Source organism: Pelophylax lessonae (assembly GCF_965119305.1).
Source record: "Pelophylax lessonae genome assembly, chromosome: 3".
In the NCBI taxonomy this organism is placed as follows: Eukaryota; Metazoa; Chordata; class Amphibia; order Anura; family Ranidae; genus Pelophylax; species Pelophylax lessonae.
In genome coordinates, this window is record NC_138770.1 from 42,864,505 (window position 1) to 42,891,062 (window position 26,558).

Sequence of the window (26,558 nt, forward strand, 5' to 3'; positions counted from 1 at the left end):
CTGCTTAAATGAGGAGCACTTCTCATTAGTTATGGAGCGCTCCGCTCCTATCTTCTATCTGGGACCGGCCTCCCCCCTGTTCGCTGTGCCATTGGTCAGGTGCGCAGGGGATCCCTCTACACAGGTGAAAGTGCATGTTACTGCTCTGCTCCCCCATCTTGGCGCCCCCCCACCCGTGTGCAGTGAACACCCTGCACCTATGGATGATACGCCACTGGGTAGAGGATAGAAAGCAGAGGTCAGGACTATGTAATGAACAACATATTGTATTAGATACAATAGTTAGGATTTTATAGTATCAGAATTATGCAATGTATAATATAGAGTATATAGTACAGGAGTAAGAAATGTGTAGCATAGAGCTAATATAGCAGAGGTCAGGACTACATTATAAGCAATATAAATTATCTAGTGTAATAGTCAGGACTTACAATATTTGTGTTCAGTATTCGTTGGTAGTTTACATGTTTTCTTAACTGAGGCTGAGCTCAATGATTTGCATCGGGGACTATACAGACATATCCCTGCATCCAGCAAACAAGTAACAGTAATCCTGGGAGAATTGCTCTGTCAGGGATCTTGCTAGACCCGGATGGGGAAGGAGACCCAAAGCACATGCCCCAGGTATCTAGAAAGCAACTCCTATGGTAAAAGTCATAATTTTGCTGCCAGCTGAACCCCAGAATCTCCATAAATCCAGTCAAGATACATAAATTGTATCTGCAGCACAGAGAAGGAAGATAATCTGAGAGAAATACAGGAATACAGGACAGGGAACACAGCTCGGGAAAGGGACCAGGGGATTACAGGCTGATATCACCGAGTCCCCACCCTATTCTGGACCAATCAGTGAGCAGTATGGGTGGAGGAATGTATTTAGTGTTAATGACCCACCTGTGCTGATCTCTGTAGGAGTGTCCTCCTCTATAAATGTCCCCGTTATTCCATCCTCCTCCATAGACTGCTGATCATCCCTCACATACTTCTCTTCTTCTTCGGATTTAACCTCAACTTTTATATCTATCAGATCTTCCCACTAAACAAAGAAAATGAGATAAAATATAATTTATTATAAGATATAGGCTTTAATATTGTGACATCACATAAATAATCCACACATTGTCTCCAAAAGTCCATATTCTAGATGCTCTGTCTCACCAACCTTGTAATGGTGAGGGATGGTGTGACCTTCCTGTGTGGAATCCTGAGAATACAGAGGACGGGGACATCTCTCTGGTGGGTTCCTGGGATTAAGTGGCTCCATCATATCCGCGTGTCCTTCTAAAAACTCCTCCATCACTCCATACTCCTCATCCTCCTCTTTACCAACAATATTATCATCCCAGAGGTTTCCACTCTAAACATGTAATAAAACATTCTTTGTGGCAAACATACTGTGTAAAAATCATGTCTACCAGTAACTGCTACTCATCTACCTGATGATGGTGAGGGATGGTGTGATCTTCCTGTGTGGAATCCCGGGAATACAGAGGACGGAAACATCTCTCTGGTGGGTTCCTGTAGCTGGATGACTCCACCATGTTGTCCTGGTACAGATCTTTGTGTCCTTTTAGAGACTCTGACTTCTCCATTACCCCATCCTCATCATCCTCCTCCTTTATCTCTTCTTTAACTTCAACTTCAACTTTAGAATCGCTCAGGTTTCCACTCTGAATATATAATAAAAATGACATCAATGGTAACAATGCAGATAATGTACAGATCATAATGATACTATCAGTGATTGTTCCTCATCTACCTGATGATGGTGAGGGATGGTGTGACCTTCCTGTGTGGAATCCCGGGAATACAGAGGACGGGGACATCTCTCTGGTGGGTTCCCATTACTGGATCCATCTGTAGGAAACACACACACACTGAATACATTGTTTCTATGTGTTTATCAGATGATGGGGGATCTAGGTGGATCCTCCGTACTGCTCTCTCCTTTACAATAACGTCTCCTCTTACCCGGTGATGTGAGGGGCGGCTGATTCTCCATCATGGCGTCCTTGTAGAGATCCTTGTGTCCTTCTAAATACTCCCACTCCTCCATGGAGAAATAGACAGTGACATCCTGACACCTTATAGGAACCTGACACACACAATGATACAGTCACCATCCAGACACATCCCTTGTCTATTACTGGATAATGTCCCAGAATTCCCAGCACCGCTCACCTCTCCTGGTCAGAAGCTCAGTAATCTTGCTGGCGACTTCTAGAATCTTACTTTTACTTTTTTTTTTATTTCCTTTGATGATGTGACGGTCATATGATCTCCAGACTTCACAGGAGGAAAACTCTATATTTGAGCAAGTATAGTAAAATAAATGATATTCCCAGAATCCTCCTCACCTCCCTGTTCAGGTCTTCATTCTATTAAAGTTCCACATCAAGCTGAGGTACAATTTACCTACATAGGGCCCCCTACTACGCATGTTAAAAGCTTTTCAAAGGCATTCTGACATTATTACACAAAATGCAGGGAGGGAGCAGCTGTGATGTCATATGATTCTCTGACTCTGGTTGGAAAGCCATTGGGGGGAGGAGCTGAGGTCGGTGTGATGTCATAGGATTCTCTGACTCTGGATGGAGGGACATTGGGAGGAGGAGCTGTGAGGTCAGTGTGATGTTATAGGATTCTCTGACTCCGGTTGGAAGGACATTGGGAGGAGGAGCTGTGAGGTCAGTGTGATGTCATAGGATTCTCTGACTCTGGATGGAGGGACATTGGGAGGAGGATCTGTGAGGTCAGTGTGATGTCGTAGGATTCTCTGACTCTGGTTGGAGGGACATTGGGAGGAGGATCTGTGAGGTCAGTGTGATGTCGTAGGATTCTCTGACTCTGGATGGAGGGACATTGGGAGGAGGATCTGTGAGGTCAGTGTGATGTCGTAGGATTCTCTGACTCTGGTTGGAAAGCCATTGGGGGGAGGAGCTGAGGTCGGTGTGATGTCATACCATTCTCTGACTCTGGATGGAGGGACATTGGGAGGAGGAGCTGTGAGGACAGTGTGATGTTATAGGATTCTCTGACTCTGGTTGGAAGGACATTGGGAGGAGGAGCTGTGAGGTCAGTGTGATGTCATACCATTCTCTGACTCTGGATGGAGGGACATTGGGAGGAGGAGCTGTGAGGTCGGTGTGATGTCATACCATTCTCTGACTCTGGATGGAGGGACATTGGGAGGAGGAGCTGTGAGGTCAGTGTGATGTCATAGGATTCTCTGACTCTGGATGGAGGGACATTGGGAGGAGGAGCTGTGAGGTCGGTGTGATGTCATACCATTCTCTGACTCTGGATGGAAGGACATTGGGAGGAGGAGCTGTGAGGTCAGTGTGATGTCATAGGATTCTCTGACTTTGGATGGAGGGACATTGGGAGGAGGAGCTGTGAGGTCAGTGTGATTTTATAGGATTCTCTGACTCTGGATGGGAGGAGGATCTGTGAGGTCAGTGTGATGTCGTAGGATTCTCTGACTCTGGATGGAGGGACATTGGGAGGAGGAGCTGTGAGGTCAGTGTGATGTCATAGGATTCTCTGACTCTGGATGGAGGGACATTGGGAGAAGGATCTGTGGGGGCGCTCTGAGAGGTTTCTGTACACACAGAATCATTTCTCCCAGGGGCGTCCTATCTCTCCTAAACCAAACTTTGTTTTTGGGCCTTGCCAGGACACATCGTATTCCTATGATCTCTGTGTACTCCGGAGACTTTACTCATCACATTTTAGGATGAATATCTGAGACTGGGATCATTATGGAAACATTTTTTGAAGACATTTACTACAAATTACATTTTTCCCTCTTTCCTCCTATTTGAATTTTATAAAATAAAGACATACATTTTCCAATGCCCGTAAATAAATCCCACCATCCCCCGCCACTAATAAAAGTCATATAATCCGTTAATATAGACAGGGATCTTCGACCCTCCAGCTGTTGCGGAACTACACGTCCCATGAGGCATTGTAAAACTCTGACATTCACAGACATGACTAGGCATGATTGGAATTGTAGTTCCTGACGGCCATAGTTTGGAGATACCTGGTATAGACGGATGAGGGGAGAAGGTTAATTGGTGGGAAAGGTGACACATCTCCAAAATGAAGAGAATGTACCGGCCCCGTAAGTGGGAAAATGTTCTGACCCTGAAGGTGTCAATCTAGGTTTCCACACTATATATGTGTGTATCATCATCTGCTGGAGATAAAAGACATCACAGTGACTATGGAGGAAGAGGACGGACATGACGGGGGGGGGGGGGGGGGGCTACTGGGTGTACCTAGAAAAAAAGATCTTATTAAATACCTCCTCTGCTGCCACTTCCAGCAATGTCTCCTTTCTACTTCCCCCCAACTCACCTCTCACCCGGAATTTCCTATTTATACCTGACATCACTTCCTGTCTTCCATAGAGACTTCCTGTCTGGGTAGAAGTGTGATCACCACCTTGTGGAGCTCAGAGGAATGGCACCCCTGAGAAACATCCTAAACATGGCCTTGTGCTGTGAGTGTATGTACTGTATATCCTTATAGATGGGGTTAGCTCCACTCCAACCGAGGGGGATAGAAATATATTAAAGCGGTTGTAAACTCAATAAAAAAAAAATAAAAAATAAAAAACCTGCAAGACAAAGGCATAATGAGCTAGTATGCAACGCATACTAGCCCATTATGTGTAACTTACCTGAAAACGAAGCCCCGACACGGACCCCCGGACATCGCTGCGGGGGCTGCCATGGTCCCTCATCGTCTCTTCCGGGTTCGGCGGTTCCGGCACGCTGATTGGCCGGAAGAGACGGCTCCGGCACGATGATTGGCCGGAGCCGCGATGACATCACTCCCGCGCATGCGCGCGGGAGTGATTTTTCCGGCAAGCTCCCGGAAACTTAATTGAAGGTCCCCCGGACCTTCAGAGCGCATGCGCCGCTCGCACGAGCGGCTGCATGCACTGTAAATATCTCCTAAACCGTGCCGGTTTAGGAGATATTATTTGTACCTACAGGTAAGCCTTATTATAGGCTTACCTGTAGGTAAAAGTGTCAAAAAGTGGAATACTACCGCTTTAATACCTAGTCCAGCCTTTCTCAGCCAGGGTTCCTCCAAAGGTTTCTAGAGGTTCCTTTAGCAATGAACAATTTCTGTCTCTCAGTAACAGCTGGCATCAACAATCTTTAAGTAGGGCAGTCTTCCTATTGATGACAATGTAAGTATGTCCTTCTCCCACTGACCATTGACATAAGGGGGTCCTCCTCCTATATCAGTCACCAATGTAAGGGACCGTTACGCCTACCACTTGTAAGGACAGGGCACCTCTGGTGGTTGTCACATCGTCCATGTTTCTCTTCTCATTGGGCACCAAGCAAGGGTTACATGAGAGGCCTACCCCGGGGTGGGTTCTTCTGGGCTATGGGTTGTTTGCCTTGCATGTGGGGTACCTTTACTTTTGTGCTGAGCACTGTGTACATCTGAACATATGACTGAACACTGTCACAGCTGCATTTAAGAAAAACATACATAGCCAATGCCCTCTCCACCTGTCCAGTGTATTAACCCTTCCTCACTCCCAGTAACGGTATGGGGTCCCACCGTGCAAATCAAACAAAAAATGATCCAGGCGCTAATACTTTAGATAAGTTCATAAGGGGCCATAAAGCCAAATGGCTGTGATGTTGTAGGTGGAACCAATAAATACTGTTACACTCAGGCTGCCAAATCCCTAGCACGGGATGATGTGCAAACTGTCAAAATTGTTGGAAGGAGGGATGGTGCACTGCGGTGTAAAAATTCTCCATAAATGAAAAAATACTAGCAAGAAAGTGTTGATGAAAAAATGTCATAAAAATTTAATAGGTGAGAGATGGAATTAAAATAAAAGCCAAACCAGTCCTGGAGTCTCCAGTATCTCCCTGGGGTGCTGTGGGAATCCCATGCTATAGAAAGCAGGACGATCCAAACCCAAAGATGGTGGAAGGAGGGGAGAGATGGTATGAGATCCCAGGGGTGCAGGAGGACGTCAATACGGCTAGAGAGGACCTTGTGGGTACTGTGTGCGGCCGCTACACGAGTAGAAGTGGAAGTGCTCGATCAAAAAGTGACTTGAGTAGAAGTGGAAGTGCTCGTATTTTATTTATAAGATTCAGATATATTGACTAGATGGGCCAAATGGTTCTTATCTTCCGACACATTCTATGTTTCTATGTTTCGATCAAAAAGTGACTTGAGTAGAAGTACTAAAGTATTCAACATTTTTTGTACTTAAGTATTGCAAGTAGTTTTTTTTAAAAATGTTGCTACTCAAGTACTGAAAGTACAAGTAACAGTAGTTTTGAAAAAAAAATTGCTACTCAAGTACTGAAAGTAAAAGTACAAGTACTGTGTTATGTAGTTATTAAAGAAAGAAATCAAAAGTTTGAACATCATATTGTTTTTTATTATTTCAAATGCAGCTTTTATTTATACATACAGTAGCTTTTATTTTCGTATGCGCTGATAATACACATGTTTTGAGCTTCATGAAACCTGCCATCTACTGTTCTGGCAGTGGTAATTTTTATAATTGTAACGAGTAACTATGCAGCACAATCCTCTTCCGCGTCTTCTTCCGCGTCCTCTTCTCCCAGAATGCGCCTGCACCGGCCCCTCTCGTCACCTCTGAGCGGGGCCGGTGCCGTTGAATTGATTCCTGGGAGCGATGACGTTCAGCTCCCAGAAATCATCGCGAAGGAGGAAGTGACTGAGGACCGCGGCACAGAGGGAGGAAGTACATTGAGGTGAGTATTTTCGATCTTCAATTACAAGGTGAGTTTTAAAAAAAAAAAAACCTAACTATCCAATTCCTTTTCAGGTGAAGGTGAAGAAGCGGACGGGCACAAAAAAAAAATATCGATTTTGTGCCCGGAACTCCACTTTAAGTACAGTAGTGAAGTAGTTCTACTTAGTTACTATACATCTCTGCCAAAAACAGACACAAATTGAAAACATTTATATACATGTAACACCCTCCTAGGTAGGTGCTAGAGAGTGAGTATAGCTTTTGGCTCTGTTTGCCTATCAGAGGAGCAGCAGATAAATTCTATATTTCTCTCTGCTTAACAGGGAGCAGGATCTGTGAGTTAGGTCTGCTCAATGTGTGATGGTGTGTAGAAAGGCGGTACTAGGCGAGTGCCCTGCAGAGAAGTGCTCAAGAACAGTATTCAGATTCATCTAGTGGCAGGATGAACAGTGGCAGCCTGTGCATAGGGGGCGCCAGGGCGCCGCCCCCCCCTAAAAAAAAGGAAAGAAAAAAAAAAAAAAAGATTACAAAAAGAACAATAAAGTTTAAAAAAAAAAATCGCGTTCGCCGGCCTATGTGATGGCTATGGGGGGGGGGGGGGGTTTACGACCCAGCAGAGGCGCCGATTGGCTGCCTTCTGGGACGTAACCTGGGCGCAGGTCATGGCGCTAGGACACCCCCACTTTCGTGATATCCTGGCTGTGATTGGTCCAGTCTCCAGCCTGGACCAATCATCATCCAGGACATCCGATTGCTGACCCCGCTGACGTCGCAATGGGGGCGGTACCGATGCGTGCGTCAGTCACGCACCGTCACTGCCCGATCTCCTTCCCGCCGGACCGATCGGAAGACCCAGAGAGCCCGCCGCCACCAAAGAAGACTGAAGAGGATGAGACGAGCAGCGCCGTGGACGGTTCCCGGAATCCCGCCGCCGTCAGAAAAAGAGGACTCGAGGAGAGGAGCAGCGCCGTGGACGTCTCACAGGCAGCCCAGGAGGAGAGCAGGTAAGTGATTGAAGCCAACCTGTGACCTCACCTGTGCCATGCCTATACCATCACCTGTGCCATGCCTGTACCATGCCTATACCATCACCTGTGCCATGCCTATACCATCACCTGTGCCATGCCTATACCATCACCTGTGCCATGCCTGTACCATCGCCTATGCCATGCCTGTACCATCGCCTGTGCCATGCCTATACCATCACCTGTGCCATGCCTATACCATCACCTGTGCCATGCCTATACCATCACCTGTGCCATGCCTGTACCATGCCTATACCATCACCTGTGCCATGCCTGTACCATCACCTGTGCCATGCCTGTACCATGCCTATACCATCACCTGTGCCATGCCTATACCATCACCTGTGCCATGCCTGTACCATCACCTGTGCCATGCCTGTGCCATGCCTGTGCCATCACCTGTGCCATGCCTGTGCCATCACCTGTGCCATGACCTCAAAGTCACGCAATTTTTTTACCGCGTTTTTTTCCGCGAAGCAATACCTATTACATTTTTCTTTTTGCGCCCGCCCCCCCCCCCCCAAAAAAATTTTGAGCACCAGCCGCCACTGAGGATGAAGCTGTGGCCTTGCCGCATTCTCAGATAGAAGTCCTCAGCATAGTGAATAATCTCCATATAAAAAACAACAACCCCTAGACTGTTCATTGACTGAGCGGGGAACGTAAAGTGTTAAGATTCTGCATGCAGTTGCTACCGGTAACCCAGTGGGACCTGAAAAGTGAGAAATCCAACAGCCCTCAAGGGGCCAGTGCTACATACACAATCCTATACCCACAGCTAATCAAGAGGAAGGCAAAAAAACTCAATAAAGCATGATCCAATTTGCTCCAGCAGGGAATAAAAAGGGGATATTCTTGGATCAATATTGCCTATAAATGTTAGTATCCAGTTATTTAATATATATATATTTAGGAAAGAATCCAGGTCTTTTTAAAACAATCTACAGAGTTGGCCGGAACCACCTCTTGAGGGATTCCATACCACATTTTCACAGCGAAAAAGCCTTTCTGTATTTGAAGGTTAATTCTCTTTTCCTCCAGACATAAAGAGTGCCTCCTTGTGATCTATGATGACCTTAAAGTGAATAACTCAATACCAGGTTCACTATATGGACCACTTATTATTTATACATGGTGATCATATCCCCCCTTATGTATTTATACATGGAGATCATATTCCTCCTTATGCATTTATATACGGTGATCATATCCCCCCTTATGTATTTATACATGGTGATCATATCCCCCCTTATGTATTTATACATAGTGATCATATCCCCCCTTTTGTATTTATACATGGTGATCATATCCCCCTTATGTATTTATACATGGAGTTCATATCCCCCCCTTATGTATTTATACATGGAGACCATATCCCCCCTTATGTATTTATACATGGTGATCATATCCCTCCTTATGTATTTTTCCATGGTGATCATATCCCCCCTTATTTATTTATACATGGAGATCATACCCCCCCCTTATGTATTGTGAGGGATTAGCTCGGTGGTAGGCGTGGATGACCCCTTGGGGGGTGCGTTTCCACAGAGAAATAGCCCAAAAGTGCTTGCAAACAACAGGTTTATTCTTCAAACAAGTGCATGCAGCAAAAACATCAAAATAAAATAAAACAAAATAAATCCTTGCCTCTGTGGGCGGCTACCTTCTCACAACTGGAACCTGCCTAAGTGTCTGTCTCCAACCTACCGTCGGGCAGACTTCCTTGTCCTTACAGCGGACACTCAATAGTCCTTTTATAATAGCTTCACAGGGCAACACAGTCCTTTTGTTTCTTTCACATCAACAGTTCGTCTTCTCACCTTTGAGACGTATTCACCCTTGGTTACCGTCCCGGGCACACATCACTCCGGGGGGTCTTCTCCCAGGCCCACACATCCTGTCGGGAGGCACACGCTGACTGTCCTCCTGCTCCCAGCCCACATGGCTTCAGGACACAGCTTCTGGAGGCAGCAAACAATAGGACTTTCTCTGAACAAATTATAGAGCCTTAACTCCCTCATTCTGAACAGGTGAAGGCCTTTCAACTTCCTGCTGGCTAGCTCTGTAGCCAACACCCTAAATTAATTAATGGACTTCTCAATCAGGTGGAAATGTATCTCCTTCCTGTGACTACATTCCCAGATTTAGCTGACTTCCTGTCACATACCCCCCCCTCTTGTTTCAACCCTAGGGTTGGGACACATATTTCCAGGCACGCATGTGTCAAGCACTGCTGACTCACTGATAAGCCTCCTATTATCCTCAAGCTTCCGGATGAAACTGTTTTGTCATCTTCATTGACGGATTTCTCATAAATGCCACACAGTTTGTCTCTCATCTCATATACACATTCTTCAACTGCATTTTTGGCATCATTTGCTCCTTCTCGTTTCTGTCATCTTCATTGACAGCTTTCTCATAAATGTCAGACAGCTTGTCCCTCATAACCGTCTGTCCAATCCACCATGGAGGACCGTGATCCATAGGCAACTCAATTGGGCTAGTCTTAATGTCTTCAACATTCTTAAGACGCCTCTCTCTGCAATCCATAAATGTTTTCCACAAAACTTTGAGAACCTTTGCTTCACTAAGCTTTGTTCCAAGTAGGGACTCTTGACATCCCTCTGTGACTTGAGTTGCCTCTCCATACAGCTGTACACAATCATTGACTTTTTGTTGTAAAAGGGAATGATCTTCCTTCTTGAGCTTTGCTTGCTCTAAGATGCTGTGCAGAGGATTTTCCAATTGAGACAACAGGCTGTCACACATTTCTTCAAAGTGACCCCTGTTCCTTTTCCCAGAGATATCAATATCATTCAAACATTTCATATTCATAGGCAGATCTGAAGCATTTGCACTCATCAACTTCTTAAACTTTTCGCCCTCCTGAGCGAGTCGCAGTAAAGGCCTACTATTTGATTTGATATTGAGTTTATATTTCTTGCCAAACTCTTCACAGAAGAAGCCAACCAGAACATCATCAACTTTCCTTCCACCAACATAGGGGTCAAAGGCAACAACACAGTTGAACCCAGCGATCTGGGTGGTATCCATTATAGACCTCCTCTCTGCATCAGTGAAGAAGCATGGAACTGCAACACATTCTTTTACAGGTTTCTTCAATGCACTTTCTGCTGAACTATTTGACCGCTCAAGGTCACCTAGTTCTTTTTCTCTACCTGAATTCCACATGGAATGCATCTCAAGATCACGATCAAACTTCTGCCACCCGTCTTTCACCAGTTCCATTTTGGAAACACTCCCTGAAAGGCACTTATTCATTTGCTTCACGTTTTCACCAACAGCCTTAGTTTTCTCCACTAGGTGGCGTTTGCTTTTTTCTCCCAGATTTATATCACTTGCTTTAGTTTTCTCCGCTTTAGTTTTCTCCACTAGGTTTTCAGCCTGAACTGAGAAATCATCACATTTCTTACACAGCTCCTTTGTTTGCTGAAGTTCTAATGATACATTTTCCAATGCTTGAAGTTTTTGAAGGAACGGTTTATTCCAAAGGGGTGATTCAAGCCACATGTCATCACATTTCTGAGGCTCACTCAGGACAGACCCCAAAACACTGATCCTTTTAAAAACTGCATCAGGCACACTATCCCCTCTTTGGGACAGATCCTCTGTTGCCTGGAATTCCTCTTCCAGTTCCTGCAACGGAATCTTCATCTCTTCTACTTGCTGTTCTAAGGCTCGCTTAGACTTTTCTAGCTCCTGAACGCTTTTCACAACATCATCCTTGGAGCTGACCAATTCTTCCATTTCTGTACGCAGCTGTTTAACACTTTCTAGTTCAGCCTTACACTCTAGAGCTTCCTCCAAAGAGCGAGCCAAGAACAGGGCTTTGCTCTCGTTATCACGCACCTCCGTTTCTGCACGTGCGCGTTCTTCTGCATATTTTGCAGACACAGTCTTCTCTTCACCAAGCATCTGATCAAACTTCTTTTTCACATCTTCAACCCACTGTAATGAACCAACGCTTTCTTCCATGCGTTTTTTCATATCCGCTATCTGAGCTTGCAATGTTGCGACTTGCTCTGATAGGTTTTTCTTTTCTTCCGCCTCCTCTTTTAATTGTTCCAGGAAGCCATTTTTCTCATCTTCCATTTGTTTGAGCTTTGTGCTAAAACTCAGCCTTTGACACCTCTCTTCCTGTAAGAGTTCCTGCGTGTCTTGCAGCTGCGATTCCAAGATAGAAAAATCTTCCGCAATTTCTCTAGATTTGCTGTCTGCTTGAGAAAGCTGATTTGTAACATTGTCCAACTCAACCTGCAGTCGGTTTGCCTTCTCTGACAGCTTAGCACACAATCGGTCACCTTCTGACACCTTGACTTGCGATTCCAGAAGCTGTGCCTCTACTTTTTCCCTCTTATGTTCACAATCTCCTTTTCCCTGCATAAGAGCCTTCACCTCATTGGCTAGCATCTGGGAATAAGAATGTAATTCTGCCACACAGGCTTCTTTCTCCTTTAACTGCTGCTGGACACGTTGGGCTTCCCCTTTCCAACTTTCACAGTCCGCACGCCATTCATCTACCACATTGCTCAAAGTAGTGAGCTCATACACAGTACTCAGTAATTTAGCCTCTCTTTCACTTTTCTCTTTGTCGCTGAGAGACAATGTCGCTTTCAGAGCAACATTCTGTTCCTGCGACTCCTGCAGGTCTATTTTTGTAACTTCCAAACACTGAAGACTTTTTTCCAGCTGATTACGCAACTCCAACATATCAGCCATACTTTGCTTCTGCAAAGTCTGAATTTCACTTTCCTTTTCCATGAGGATGGTATCTTTCTCCATTATAGTCTCTCTGCGTTTTTGCAACTCGACCAAAAGAAGAGCAGTGGATTCTTCCCACTGTAACACATGAGACTTGAGTAGTTCATTCATTTCCTGCAAGTTTCTATGCTCCATTTTAAGCAATTCCAAGGCTTGTTCCTTTTCTTCCATTTTCCGTTGCAAGGCATCCAACTCAGCCCTGCACACATACTCGGTTTCCTCCATACCGATGGCCTCCATTGGCTGCTGGCGTCTCTGTTTCCAGCCTGCCATGCTCTCTTGATGAGCCTTTTGTTGAGCTGCAAAGCTCTGCTGAAAATCCGCATTTGCCTGCTGTTGAGCTGCATTTGCTTGCTGTTGAGCTGCATTTGATATAATCAGATGTTTCAACATCTCCTCCATTTTGAGTTTACTTTTCATCTGAGCACACTGCGTCTCCATAGCAGTTTCATCAGTGTTGCTAGGGACAACAACCTTCCTCTTTAGTAGACTCTCTTTAGGCATGGATGGGGCTGGTTCAGACGGCAACATCCCCTCCATCCATAGAATCCGGTCTCTCATTTCATCTATCTTTGCATTTTTCAGGCGTTTGGACCGCCCCATCTTCAATAACTCCACAAACAAATTTTTCACAGTCCAGCAAACAATTTTCAGACCACTGTCTCTTCAACACATGTAGTTTTTCTCTCTCTTGCAGGATCTCTTTTCCTGCACACACAGTTTGTGCAGTCACTTGCACCAGACACAACAAAGTTCATCAAATAATTTTGAGACCGCTGTCTCTTTAAAACACTTTTTTTTTTTTTTTTTTTTTCTGTCAGGATCTTCTCTCCTGCACACATAGATTGTGCAATCTCATGCACCAGACAAAGTTCATCAAACATATGCACTCCATTGCAGGGATCTCTGCTTATGCCCACTGCATACCTCCACCATATGTGAGGGATTAGCTCGGTGGTAGGCGTGGATGACCCCTTGGGGGGTGCGTTTCCACAGAGAAATAGCCCAAAAGTGCTTGCAAACAACAGGTTTATTCTTCAAACAAGTGCATGCAGCAAAAACATCAAAATAAAATAAAACAAAATAAATCCTTGCCTCTGTGGGCGGCTACCTTCTCACAACTGGAACCTGCCTAAGTGTCTGTCTCCAACCTACCGTCGGGCAGACTTCCTTGTCCTTACAGCGGACACTCAATAGTCCTTTTATAATAGCTTCACAGGGCAACACAGTCCTTTTGTTTCTTTCACATCAACAGTTCGTCTTCTCACCTTTGAGACGTATTCACCCTTGGTTACCGTCCCGGGCACACATCACTCCGGGGGGTCTTCTCCCAGGCCCACACATCCTGTCGGGAGGCACACGCTGACTGTCCTCCTGCTCCCAGCCCACATGGCTTCAGGACACAGCTTCTGGAGGCAGCAAACAATAGGACTTTCTCTGAACAAATTATAGAGCCTTAACTCCCTCATTCTGAACAGGTGAAGGCCTTTCAACTTCCTGCTGGCTAGCTCTGTAGCCAACACCCTAAATTAATTAATGGACTTCTCAATCAGGTGGAAATGTATCTCCTTCCTGTGACTACATTCCCAGATTTAGCTGACTTCCTGTCACAGTATTTATACATGGAGATCATATCCCCCCTTATGTATCTATACATGGTGATCATATCCCTCCTTATGTATTTATACATGGAGATAATATCCCCCCCTTATGTATTTATACATGGTGATAATATCCCCTCTTATGTATTTATACATGGAGATCATATCTCCCCTTATGTATTTATACATGGTGATCATATCCCCCTTATGTATTTTTACATGGTGATCATATTCCCATTATGTATTTATACATGGTGATCATATCCCCCCTTATGTATTTATACATGGTGATTAGTGATGGACGAACATCGGCTGGGGCGGTTCGCGAACGTCAGCCGCAAATTTTCTCAAAAGTCCACGAACCGCAAGTTTGCGGCGGGCCCCATTGACTTTAATGGTAGGCGAACTTTAAAAACCTTTAGGTCATATTTGCAGCCACAAAAGAAGTACTATCTGTGCACAAATAGTCCCAGCACATGGACAAAGTCATAACAGAAGTATTTCAATTAGAAAAGTTACGCTAAATTTTTTTTTTTTTTTTCTACAGCAAAAAAAATTTTTTTTTTTTCATAAATCAGCCAGAACTGACAGCAGCGGGTAAATACATGTCAAATACATATAGGGTCCATTCAGACATCTGTAAAGTGGGTCAGCATCCATTCCACAATTTGGCGGAACGTTTACAGACCCATTGATTTTCAATTCCAGTCTGAAAAATTAGGCATTCACAGGATAAAGAAGTAAGTGTCGGCCATTCCAGGCCCCAAAAATTAGCCCACATGGGTTTACCTGACAGCTAAGAATGTTGTATTCAGTGGCTGAAGGTACATTAGGCATTCACAGGATACAGAAGTAAGTGTCGGCCAGTATTGGCCCCAAAAATTAGCCCACACGGGTTTACCTGACAGCAAAGAAAGTTGTATTCTGTGGCTGGAGGTACTGTACATTAGGCATTCACAGAAAAAATAATTGTCGGCCCTGAAGGGCCCCAAAAAGTGCCTCTTATGCCGCTGTATTTAGCTAAGACAAAGGACCAGGAATTGTTGTGGGTGGATGGCGGTCTGGCAGGTATTTGTGGCCTGGCATGAGGAATTTCAATGAAACTGGTCACATGTGTTGAATTCCTCAGAGATCCATGCCTCATTCATTTTTATAAATGTGAGGTAGTCTGGCGAGGTGAAAAAAACCCAAGCTCCCCAGAACCTGTCCTGCCGCAGAGTTCGTACAGGTAGTCGTTAACTGCACGTTTCTGCTGGAGCAGCCTATCAAGCATATGCAACGTGAGTTCCATCGCGTCGCACAGTCAGAAATAAGACAACTGACAGGCAGGTTGTGTCACCGCTGAATGTCAGCAAGGGGAGCCATGGCTGTGTAAGATCTTCTGAAATGGCCCGAGATTTTCCTGGCCTGCCGCAAGACGTCCTGGACCCCAGGGTATTTGGCAACGAATCGCTGCACCACCAAGTTCAGGACGTGTGCCATGCATGGCACGTGTGTTATTTTGCCCTGTTTCAGCGCGCTCAGCAGATTGGCACCATTGTCGCACAGCACTTTACCAACTGTCAAATTCAGCGGTGTCAGCCACTGAGCTGCCTGTGAACGCAAAGCTGAAAGGAGTGCAGGACCAGTGTGGCTCTTGGCTTCCAGGCACAACAGACGCAGCACAGCATGGCAACGTCTCACCTGGCATGTGGAATAGGTTCTGGGGATCTTGGGCGGCGCAGCGGAAAAGGAGGAGTCAGCTGAGGAGGAGAGGGAGGATGGAGGAGGAGAAGAGGCAGGCCTGCATGCAATCTGTGGCGGTACAACCAAATCTACACGGGTGCCACGGGTTACATGCTTGACGGCCGTCAGAAGGTTCACCCAGTGGGCAGTAAAAGTGATATACCTTCCCTGCCCGTGTTTGCTAGAACATGTGTCTGTGGTCAGATGTATCTTGGCACCAACACTGTGTGCCAGAGATATATTCACTTGCCGCTGAACATGGCCATACAGCTCTGAAATGCCCTTCTGCGAGAAATATTTTCTGCCTGGGACCTTCCATTGTGGTGTTCCAATGGCCACAAATTTCCAAAAGGCCTCCGAGTCCACCAGTTGATATGGCAGTAGTTGGCGGGCTATCAGTTCCGACAAGCCAGCAGTCAAACGTTGGGAAAGAGGGTTATCCGGTGTCATCATTTTTTTCCAGTCCATTTGGGCCACAGAACCCTGCCTTTTTCTAGAACAACGTGACAACGGCATCATGGAAGGTGGAGTGGAGGACAAATGTGAGGAGAGAGGAGAAGGAGAAGAGGCTGGACGGTGAGAGCCTGGAGTGTGGCTTTGTGGGTTCTGACGGTGATGCTCCCACTGGGCTCAGTGATGGGAGTTCAGGTGCCTTCTTAAGGCGGTCGTCCCTAGGTGAGTGTTGGGCTTACCGCGACTTATGCGTTGACTGCAAAGGCTCCAGATGGCAACACTCTTGTCAGCAACGGACACATTAAAAAAAAGCCCACACTGCGGAGCCATGTGCCAGCGTCCTGGGAGCGCCAGATGTGACTGTACATGGTTAATGGCTCGCTCCTGATACATTTGCAGTCTGCTTTGTACCTCTTGTGCAATGCAAGTTCTTCCTGCCTCTCCTCCCTATCTGCCGGTCCGTCTCTCCCTCTGAACTCCCCTCCTCTTCCTCTCTTGTGGGCACCCACGTGACGTCCAAAGACACGTCATCATCCACGTCACCTTCCCCACCACTAAAATTAGAGATCTGGGAGTTGGCAGCAACAGCGGGGACCACCCTCCTTGGGCTGATCTGGGTACTGTCGTCAGACTGCTGAGTGGCGGCTGTTGCTACCTCCTCTTCCTGATCCAATGCCAGCAATGGCTGCGCATCACAAATGTCTTGTGATGGATCGGAAAATAATTCCAGTGACTCAAGAGGAGGGTATGTGGTGGTGTTTGTCGTGGTGTCTTTGGGGGTGCACACAGCAGAGAGTGAAGAGGGTGCAGATAGAGAGGATGAGGAGGGTGCAGAAGAGGAAGGCTGAGTGAGCCACTCAACCAAGTCTGGTGCGTCCTTTGACGTAATCGAACGCGCCTTCTGAAACTTCTCATTTTGGCTCCGGCCTACTCTGCTCCTGCCCTACCCCCACCACCCCTGTGCAAGTGTCTGCCTCTTCCTCTGCCTGTCATGTCTTTAAATGACCCTGTGACAAAAGTCTCTAGAGAATCGCAGTATATCTGGAAAAAGGTAAATAACACCCCGCTTCAATCTGTGGTATTGGGGGGGCCACAGGTTTATCACACCAGTTCTACAAATAATTGGCCAGTAACTGTTGTCACTGTGTGTAGCACAGTTAACACAGCAAAAGAGGCCACATTTTTGCAGGACTAAAATACAATCTTAGAAACGTATACTGTTAAATAACACCCCACTTCAATATGTGATATTGGGGGGCCACAGTTTTATCACACCAGTTCTACAAATAATTGGACAGTAATTGTTGTCACTGTATGTAGCACTGTAAAAGAGGCCAAATTTTTGCAGGACTTAAATACAATCTTAGAAAAGTATAATGTTAAATAACACCCCACTTCAATATGTGGTATTGGGGGGCCACTGGTTTATCACACCAGTTGTTCAAAAAATTGGCCAGTGAGTTTGGCACTGTGTGTATCAGACTTAATGCAGCAAAAGAGGCAATATTGTTGCAGGACACAAATACACTTATGAAAGTATACTAAGTTAACACCCCACTTCAATATGTGGTATTGGGGGCCACTGGTTTATCACACCAGTTGTTCAAAAAATTGGCCAGTGAGTTTGGCACTGTGTGTATCAGAGTTAACACAGCAAAAGAGGCAATATTGTTTCAGGACACAAATACACTTATGAAAGTATACTCAGATAACACCCCGCTTCAATATGTGGTATTGGGGGGCCACTGGTTTATCACACCAGTTGTTAAAAAAATTGGCCAGTGAGTTTAGCACTGTGTGTGTATCAGAGTTAACACAGCAAAAGAGGCAATATTGTTGCAGGACACAAATACACTTATGAAAGTATACTCAGATAACACCCCACTTCAATATGTGGTATTGGGGGGCCACTGGTCTATCACACTAGTTATAATACATTAAAAGTGCTTTTGTCACTGTTTGTAGTATTGCTGCTGCAAGGCTCAGTCACCACACCAGTCACAATGCTGCACAGTGCACAATACAAATCCACTATAATATGCTTTCTATATTACAAAGTATATTATACCGTGGATTACACCCCTATATAGTGCACTGCACACCAATACCAAAAAAATTGCAGCCCTTTAAATGACTTTTGTCACTGCCGATCTCTAACTGCCCCTAAAGCATAGACTGGATACCTGTCCCTAAACTGAAAAGAGACTGTAGTAGACATATACCGAAATACCAGCCCTGAAAAGGACTTTTGTGGATCTTAACAGAGCTATTTGTGTCTGGCAATCTCTCCCTGATGAACATAGCAGACCTCTCCCTACGCTGACAAAAAGCAGAATGTGAAATGACCGCCTGCTCTGGTCTATTTATAAGGTAGGGGGCATGTCCATGTGCTGAAATGTTTTAATTGGCTGTCCCGTTCCACCTGACGGCTGTTGCATGGGTCAAAGTTCTACCCAATGTAAACTAATATGGCCACCGCGAACAACGCCATGTGTTCGCAAAATTGGCGGGTAGCGAACAAGCAAAATTTGCCGCGAACTGACCACCGGGCGAACCGCAAGGCCATCCCTAATGGTGATCATATCCCCCTTATGTATTTATACATGGTGATCATATCCCCCCCTTATGTATTTATACATGGTGATCATATCCCCCCTTATGTATTTATACATGGTGATCATTTCCCCCCTTATGTATTTATACATGGTGATCATTTCCCCCTTATGTATTTATACATGTTGATCATATCCCCCCTTATGTATTTATACATGGTGATCATACCCCCTTATGTATTTATACATGGAGATCATATCTCCCCCTTATGTATTTACACATTGAGATCATATCCCAGGGGTGTGGAAATTGTTAAAAAATAAATAAACCACTTGTTTAAGGGAATAAATTGGGGTCCCAATCTACTTGTCCTGATAAAAAAGTAATTTTTGCCAGGATGGAAAATAAGAAGGGTTGGTGTTTTGTATTAGGAAGAGGAATGTCTGAGGCTTTTAAGAACGAAAGGGGCTTTATGGAGACTTAAACCTTTAGTTATTTTTAACATTGCTCTTTTTATCTCCTTCCCCCCCGCCTGTCTCCAGCAGAGGTGTCACATGGGGGGTGAAGACCGCACCAGGGTGTCCATTGGGGGTTGGGGGACGACACCACCCTGGGGGGCCCAAGCAAGGCAGCTGCCTCTTTGCCTCCCAATCTGACCCTTTACTATGCGAGCAGCATCGCATCGCCGCATAGTGAAGGACTTGCTCCTCCTCCTTAGTCGCGACCTTCCCTGCCCTTTGCATACCCGCGTTCCGTGACGTCACACGGAGGCGGAGTCACAGCAACGCTAGGGTGAACCCCAGGTCAGCGCAGCGCACTCTCCTACAGCTTCAAGAATTACAGAGCAGCCTCACACTCCTTCGGCGAAGAATCCGCCCTGAACCCTGAGTGGCCGAGGCTGAGCCCAGAACACTGCTGATCCTTGAGCCTCTGCCTGCTGAGCCTGTTGGGGAACTGTAAGTATTTCCAGTAGTTCACAAAATGTTCATTATAATTTTCATATGATTTTGTAATTTAAAAGTTAATTTTAATTTTCCTAGTTGTTACTGTCACTATTGCCATTACATTTAGTGTTATATGGGAGTTATGATTTAACGAGTCACATTAGTAAAAACAAAATAAAAACGAAAAAAACATTACTAAAGTGGGTTGGGGTGTCCCCGTGAGTTACCGCACCGGGTGACACCAAACCTAGTGACGCCGCTGGTCTCCAGCACCACAACCGGGGACTAGCAGGGAGAGGAGAGGCCTGTGTGACGAGCACTGATTGGGATCTTGTCAGTGTAGCACCCTCCTAGGTAGGTGCTAGTGAGTGAGTATAGTTTTTGGCTATCAGAGGAGCTGCAGGTAAATCTATATTGCTTTCTGCCTACCAGAGAGCAGGATCTGTGAGTGAGGTCTGCTCATGGTGCTCAGTATGTGATCCATTATGTCTAGAGAGTGTTTCACACTGGTCCAATAGGGAGGCATGTTGGACAGTGGGCGGAAACCTGAAAAATGGATGCATAGGCTTTAGTACAGTTCTGGTGATTGGCAGGGGCAGGTCACCTCAGTGCATTCTGGGATACTGTATAAAAGCCAGGAGCAAATCTGCTAGGGAGTCTTTGGCTGGAGAGCGGAGTCCCGGAGGGAGGGGGTGGCTGCCTTCTCCTCTGTAGCAGTGGCACTTGGCCCTCAGGAAATCGTTCTGAGGGCCAGAGGAGTGGAGCTGAACCCAGAGGTCCAGGAGAAGCTGACTGAGGGGGAGACACTGGAGACTCTGGAAAAATAGTATTGTGAGTACATGGGGCCTGACCTGAGGGGGGCCACCCCAGGAGTAGGATAGTCAGTGGACGGGTGTCAGCATGCAAGAAGGAGGATACTAAGGAGAGTGTCCTGAAGATAAAGTCAGTTCATCAAGTCATCTGGGAAAGAGACTTTAAAATAAATTCACCTCCGTGGCAAGGTGGATCAACAGCCTAGCAGTACCAAGCGATAGAAGTCCTCAAATCTTGTGCATAGTTAATTTGCTGTATCCCACTATTCCCTTCTCCCAACCCTAATTTAAGAATAAAACACAAAAACAACCACATACTCCTGGATTGTTTATTGAATGAGCCAAGAAGAAAAGTGAGACTGTTAATGTTAAGGTTGCTAACGGTAACCCAGGGGGACCCGTAAGTGTGAAATCCAGCAGTCCGCAACGATTACTACATCAGGAAAGAGGTGTGCCAGGCTCTCTCAACGATATCCCCTCTGGCTGCTCGTAAAAGTGAACCATCGGCTCGTTGGAGAGAGTCGGTTGATCGAGGAGGAAGTAATGATCGGTCACTATAAGCCTCATGGTGAGTGTCATATTAGAGATGGCAGTGCGGTCTGATAGTATGGGGGGGGGGGGTCATCCGCTCCTCTTTGAAGGAAAATCTCCTGTCCTCCTATCAGAGATCTTTTAGCAGGACAGGCAGATGAAAAGTCCTCTTGCAGGTGAATGGGAACATGCGGGGGTGCATACACATACCGGTTGGAAGAGGGCCAGCGACAGAGCTCCTCTCCAGAGTGGCACTAGTGGTCCTGGCACTGTGCAGTTTATGGGGCCCTAGGGTCCATTGTTACAATTAGAACTCATGTTGAGTCACACACCGGGTTTCCCGGGCACATCCTTGCATGTTACCTGACCTTTCCCCCTCAGCCAGTCAGCGTTCTCCGCCACTAAACAGCATCAGCATTAAGGACCAAGCCCTTGGCTTTTCTCCACCTGACGTGGTTGCCAATCAGTAATACTTTGGAGGAATGGGTGGGCTGCGGCTGAGCCAATCAGCGAGCTCAGTGCAAGAGAAGCCCAGAGGCCATGCCGCTCCGCACTGGGGCCATCAGCTACAGCTCCTCTTACCTCCTCTTACCCTGGAAAGATACCCACCCTGTTGAGGGCATGTGGCTTAGTACAGTTAGAGGCCCATTTGCCATCACGACCCCCCCCCCCCCCCCCACAAACACACACACAGTTTTTTGGGCCAGCCAGGCTCTACACTTGGATCAGAGGTCTGTTATGCATTTACTGGAGGACCTAATGCTTTTTTTGTTTCTTTGTGAGAATCTCCCTTAAAATCCATACCATACTTAAAAGGGACACAACACATTTTTTTTCTTGCTAAAGAACGTGCTTCAGCAAAAATGACATTTACAAAGAATAAAAATGATACAGCTTAAATTGCCAGCACGCAGAGCCCTCCAAATGTCTCTCAAAATAAATAGCACACTCTTAGGCTGTTTTGGCTCATCCCTAGTAGACAGTCATCCTGACATCTAGTTACATATAAATTAAATAAAAAGAATGCGCTGATAAATAAACAAACGTAAAGCTGCAACCAAAGATTCAAATACCTGATATGGAATATAGTGTTAAAAATGCAATAGTCTGGTGCGCTAAACAAATTATAAAATCCCAAACAACAGATATGTGAACACAAATGAATATATGTGACACTGGTGTTATAACAATCATACGAAATATGAAAGTCCCACAAACGGTCAACTTCCAATGTGGGATACCCCCAAATAGGGTGTGAAACTCAACAGATTAAAGTCCACAGTGCAATGTCCATGCATTGAAACTCAAATAAGTAGAAATTATATGCAATGACTCCAGTGGCAATTACGTCCAAAAGTGAAAATCCAACAGAGTGCTAAATAACACACATTGATTCCCACCACCTTCAGGATTGGCTTCTTACCAGCAGGTAGGGATTTTCTGGCAGAATGTATTAACACCTCAGAGTGACAGCTCCTGATACCATGGAGGAAAATAACACGCCTGTACACCCCTGGTGCTGGAGACAAACTAAATGGCCTCTTACCAGATGATGGATGTTATCCATATCCAGCATGTGTATACCCCCGTTACAGGGTCGTCCCCACCACGGTTATAAACGATGCCTGGATCTCTCCCTGATGGTTTCTTGTGGCTTCTCTCTTCTTCTCAACCTCCCCCGCAGATTTACTCATGCAAGTGTTGGATGGAAGAAAACAGCCAATAGTGCATTATCCCACAGTCTTTATTATAAAAAAACAATATTGCACTTACATTTAGCAGCAAGAAACAGGCTTGTGACACTCGGATGCTCGCAGCCGCCTGCAGTGCGGACCGTGGCTGCTACTTGCGACGGTGCGGCGCCTCCTCTTTGACGCGTTTCCCCGGAGCGGACATCGACCGAGATAGGAGGATGCCCGCGCGTCACTTCCTCTAATATATCTGGTACGGAGATAGAGCCTCCAGTGTCTGGAAAGGCCCCAGGAGGCTCCTGCTAATGAACGTGCTTCAGCAAAAATGACATTTACAAAGAATAAGAATGATACAGCTTAAATTGCCAGCATACAGAGCCCTCCAAATGTCTCTCAAAATACATAGCACACTCTTAGGCAGTTTTGGCTCATCCTAGAGTCATCCTGACATCTAGTTACATATGTCTGCCCATCTTACTCAGCTGTCATCCAGGGATACCGGTGACACACTTTAACTGTGTTTCAATTAACACCGTAATTTCCTATGATCATCTAGTGGTTATAATAGAGTATTTTTCCTGAACTACTTCCTTAAGGCAAAATATTGCCACTGAAGGAATCTCTATTCTCCATTTTGTTCTTTCAACTCCATTTTGTCACTAAAACCCTAGACTCAGCTTAATTAAAAAGTATATATAAGTAAATGTCCTTGAAAGTTTCCAGGACGTTATGCTTTGTGGTCAAAACTGACCCTTAGAGCAAGTCTGTTTGAAGTAACTAATTATACCTTATCTTAACCCTTAGAACATGTCTGATGTAATGCTAATTATAACTATGCCATATTTTAATTAGTTTACAAGTATGTGACTTGAAGCTATTCTTGTATCAATTCTATGTATAATCTACTGGAAAGGGACTTCCCCTTTTACTTTCTCTATAAAACGTTCTTCATTGTTTGAATAAAGTGAGTATTCTGTGACATTGTACCTGCCGTCTCTGTGTCTCATTGAGTGCTCTCAGATATCTGAAGGAACTTTGATGCCTAGGGCCATGCAAGTCTAAATTATTGCCAACAGCCATTAGATGGAACCAATGATCATTGGAAGTCATTATATGAAGTACAATATGGATGTATTTGTATTACGGTTGCCACCTCATCCCTTTAAAACCGAACACATTAATTACACAGGTTCTGAGGCTAATTTGATGCACATAAGGCACTAAATAACTACGGAACACAGTGTACATCTCTAAGCCGGGGTACCGTCATAATGTTTGACTTCCACATGAATGCAGCCCCACCTAGTCCCGGGCATTGATGAGCGGGTTTATGACGTATGGTGACGCAGGGTGAGCAGACCCCACCCACATACAGGCTTGCCAGATTTCGATAAGCCCCGGTGACCGCAGTCCCTCACAACCACCGGCCAGGGTTGTTGTGAAGAGGCCCTTATCCTCATCAACATGGGGACAGGGTGCTATGCAAGGGAGGTCCATCCTGGAAAGACACCCACCATGTTGAGGGCATGTGGCTTAGTACAGTTTGATTATATGAAGTCATTATATGAATTACAATATGGCCAACTTTTGTCACAGCTGGGTGAATGTTGGTCACATCTGTTCAATACATTTTCAAAAAGTGGACCTCTAAGGGTTTGTAAAAGCTTACACCACAAAAACTATTTAGCCAATGAAAGGTAATGATTCTATTTTTATTTTTCTACTGCTTTCAATGGCCAACAATGTACGGATCTTCATCAATGTCTTCAGTACATAACAATTCCCTCACTCAGAACATGAAACTGGTTTCTCATCTGTGTGCAATTTCTGATGTCTGTGAAGATTGGACTTTTGAGAAAAACATTTTCAGCACTTAATACAAGAATACGGCTTCTCCCCCATGTGAGACCTTTGATGTGTGACAAGTTCTGATTTGTTTACAAAACATTTCCCGCACTCGCTACAGGAACGTGGCTTCTCACCTGTGTGAGACCTTTGATGTACGATAAGATTGCTTTTCTGTGAAAAACATTTCCCACACTCAGAACAAACATATGTTTTTTTCCTTGTGTGAGATTTCTGATGTCTGACAAGTTTTGAATTTTTTACAAAGCATTTTCCACATTCCGGGCAGGAATACGGCTTCTCACCTGTGTGCAATCTCTGATGTGTGTAAAGAGAGGACTTCTCTGAAAAACATTTCCCGCACTCGGGACAAGAAAACGGCTTCTCCCCTGTGTGAGATCTTTGATGTGAGACAAGGTTTGATTTCTGTACAAAACATTTCCCACACTCAGGACAGGAATATGGTTTCTCCCCTGTGTGACATCTTTGATGTAGTGAAAGTTGGAATTTCTTTAAAAAACACTTCCCGCACTCAGGACAGGAATACGGCTTCTCACCTGTGTGAGATCTCTGATGTATGGCAAGTTCTGATTTTTGCATGAAACATTTCCCACACTCAGGACAGGAATGCGGCTTCTCCCCCGTATGAGATCTCTGATGTCTGTAAAGATGTGACTTATCTGAAAAACACTTTCCGCACTCAGGACAAGAATATGGCTTTTCTCCCGTGTGAGATCTCTGATGTATGAAAAGATTGCACTTCTTTGAAAAGCATTTCCCGCACTCAGGACATGTATGTGGCTTCTCACCTGTGTGAGTTCTTTGATGCTCATTAAGAGAAGATTTAGATTGGAATTGCTTCCCGCACTCAGTACAGGAAAACCTCTTATCTGTTGGAAGGACGGCACTGTCCCTCACAGTAGGAGGTTCCTCAGGATAAGAGGAATACGATGGTCCATCTACACTGTGTGGTGCCGGATGGACATTTGAGGTAGCTGGGTTTTCTCCTGGATTATACTGTGTGATGTCCTCATCTTCTACTTTACAGTCTGGAGACAAAGTGAGGCAATCATCTGAGGTTTTCCTCATCTCCTGTCTATCTACTAAAATAGAAAAAAAAGGTTATTACTAGACATGAGCAAATTGGTTCCCCTAAACCAGGACTCCGCCCACATCAGGCAGCTTTGTCTCTGAGGATCTTACAATTCCACCCTCAAGGTAACTAGTAAATGGGTCCTCTGATCTCCTACCAGTTAATTTTTTTATTCATGGACCTTCGAGAGCGAGGAAACAATGAGAGTCTTCTATAAGAGTGACAGTGATGAGGGGATTTTGGAAAGTGTTCCCATCCACTCTATCACTCATTACCAACATAAGAAGTACTGCACTTCCTTGTTCAGTCCATGATTTAGTCATGACTAACAGTGGGGCTTAGCCCCACCAGAGGTCACAGAGGGTCAGGAATGGGATCACCTACTGATGGAATTGTGGCTCCCAGACCTATAAGTTGTAGTTCCAGAGTTCACCAGTGAGTGTCTCCGAGCAGCCACCAGTTCCTAGCAATTAGTCATCACCTGACACTGACTGCTGGAAGCATATTTAGTTACTCCTCTGCTACTCCATCTTGCCTTGGTATTCGTTGCCCCTGATCTATGTGCCTCGTGACCTGCTACCCTGTCCCTGATTCTCTGCCCTCCAGCTTGTATCTGCTCCCATGTACACTTCCCCTGTCCTGCCTTGCTCCCTGCTCCTTCTGCCTAATCTGCCGTGTATTACCTTGGCTCTGATACTGACCACTCCTTTAGTCTTACTCTACCA

At 45.4% G+C, this 26,558-nt stretch overlaps 2 protein-coding genes and 1 pseudogene across 4 annotated transcripts in view; 1 reads left to right on the forward strand and 2 right to left on the reverse strand.

The window, feature by feature from the left end:
- Positions 1–26,558, forward strand: part of LOC309550683 (uncharacterized protein) — a 3,164,715-nt gene that overhangs the window by 2,152,828 nt on the left and 985,329 nt on the right. The gene's annotated exons all lie outside the window — the stretch shown is intronic.
- LOC309550793 overlaps positions 1–26,558 on the reverse strand; it is a 1,525,103-nt pseudogene that overhangs the window by 441,275 nt on the left and 1,057,270 nt on the right. The window contains exon 21 of the transcript XR_014226173.1: positions 24,878–25,549. The product of XR_014226173.1 is annotated as an uncharacterized misc_RNA (transcript). The remainder of the gene's footprint in view (positions 1–24,877; positions 25,550–26,558) is intronic.
- Positions 1–26,558, reverse strand: part of LOC309550704 (uncharacterized protein) — a 61,813-nt gene that overhangs the window by 4,338 nt on the left and 30,917 nt on the right. The window contains exons 1-5 of one of the 2 annotated variants that reach the window (XM_082251037.1): positions 4,313–4,343; positions 1,972–2,095; positions 1,760–1,857; positions 1,163–1,357; positions 895–1,036 (exon numbers count right to left, since the gene is read on the reverse strand). In XM_082251037.1, the coding sequence (XP_082107163.1) occupies positions 895–1,036; positions 1,163–1,357; positions 1,760–1,857; positions 1,972–2,056 (520 nt within the window). In that variant the 5' untranslated portion in view covers positions 2,057–2,095; positions 4,313–4,343. Of the gene's footprint in view, positions 1–894; positions 1,037–1,162; positions 1,358–1,759; positions 1,858–1,971; positions 2,096–4,312; positions 4,344–26,558 lie in introns of those variants that run through there. The other variant, XM_082251038.1, reaches the window with a different exon arrangement.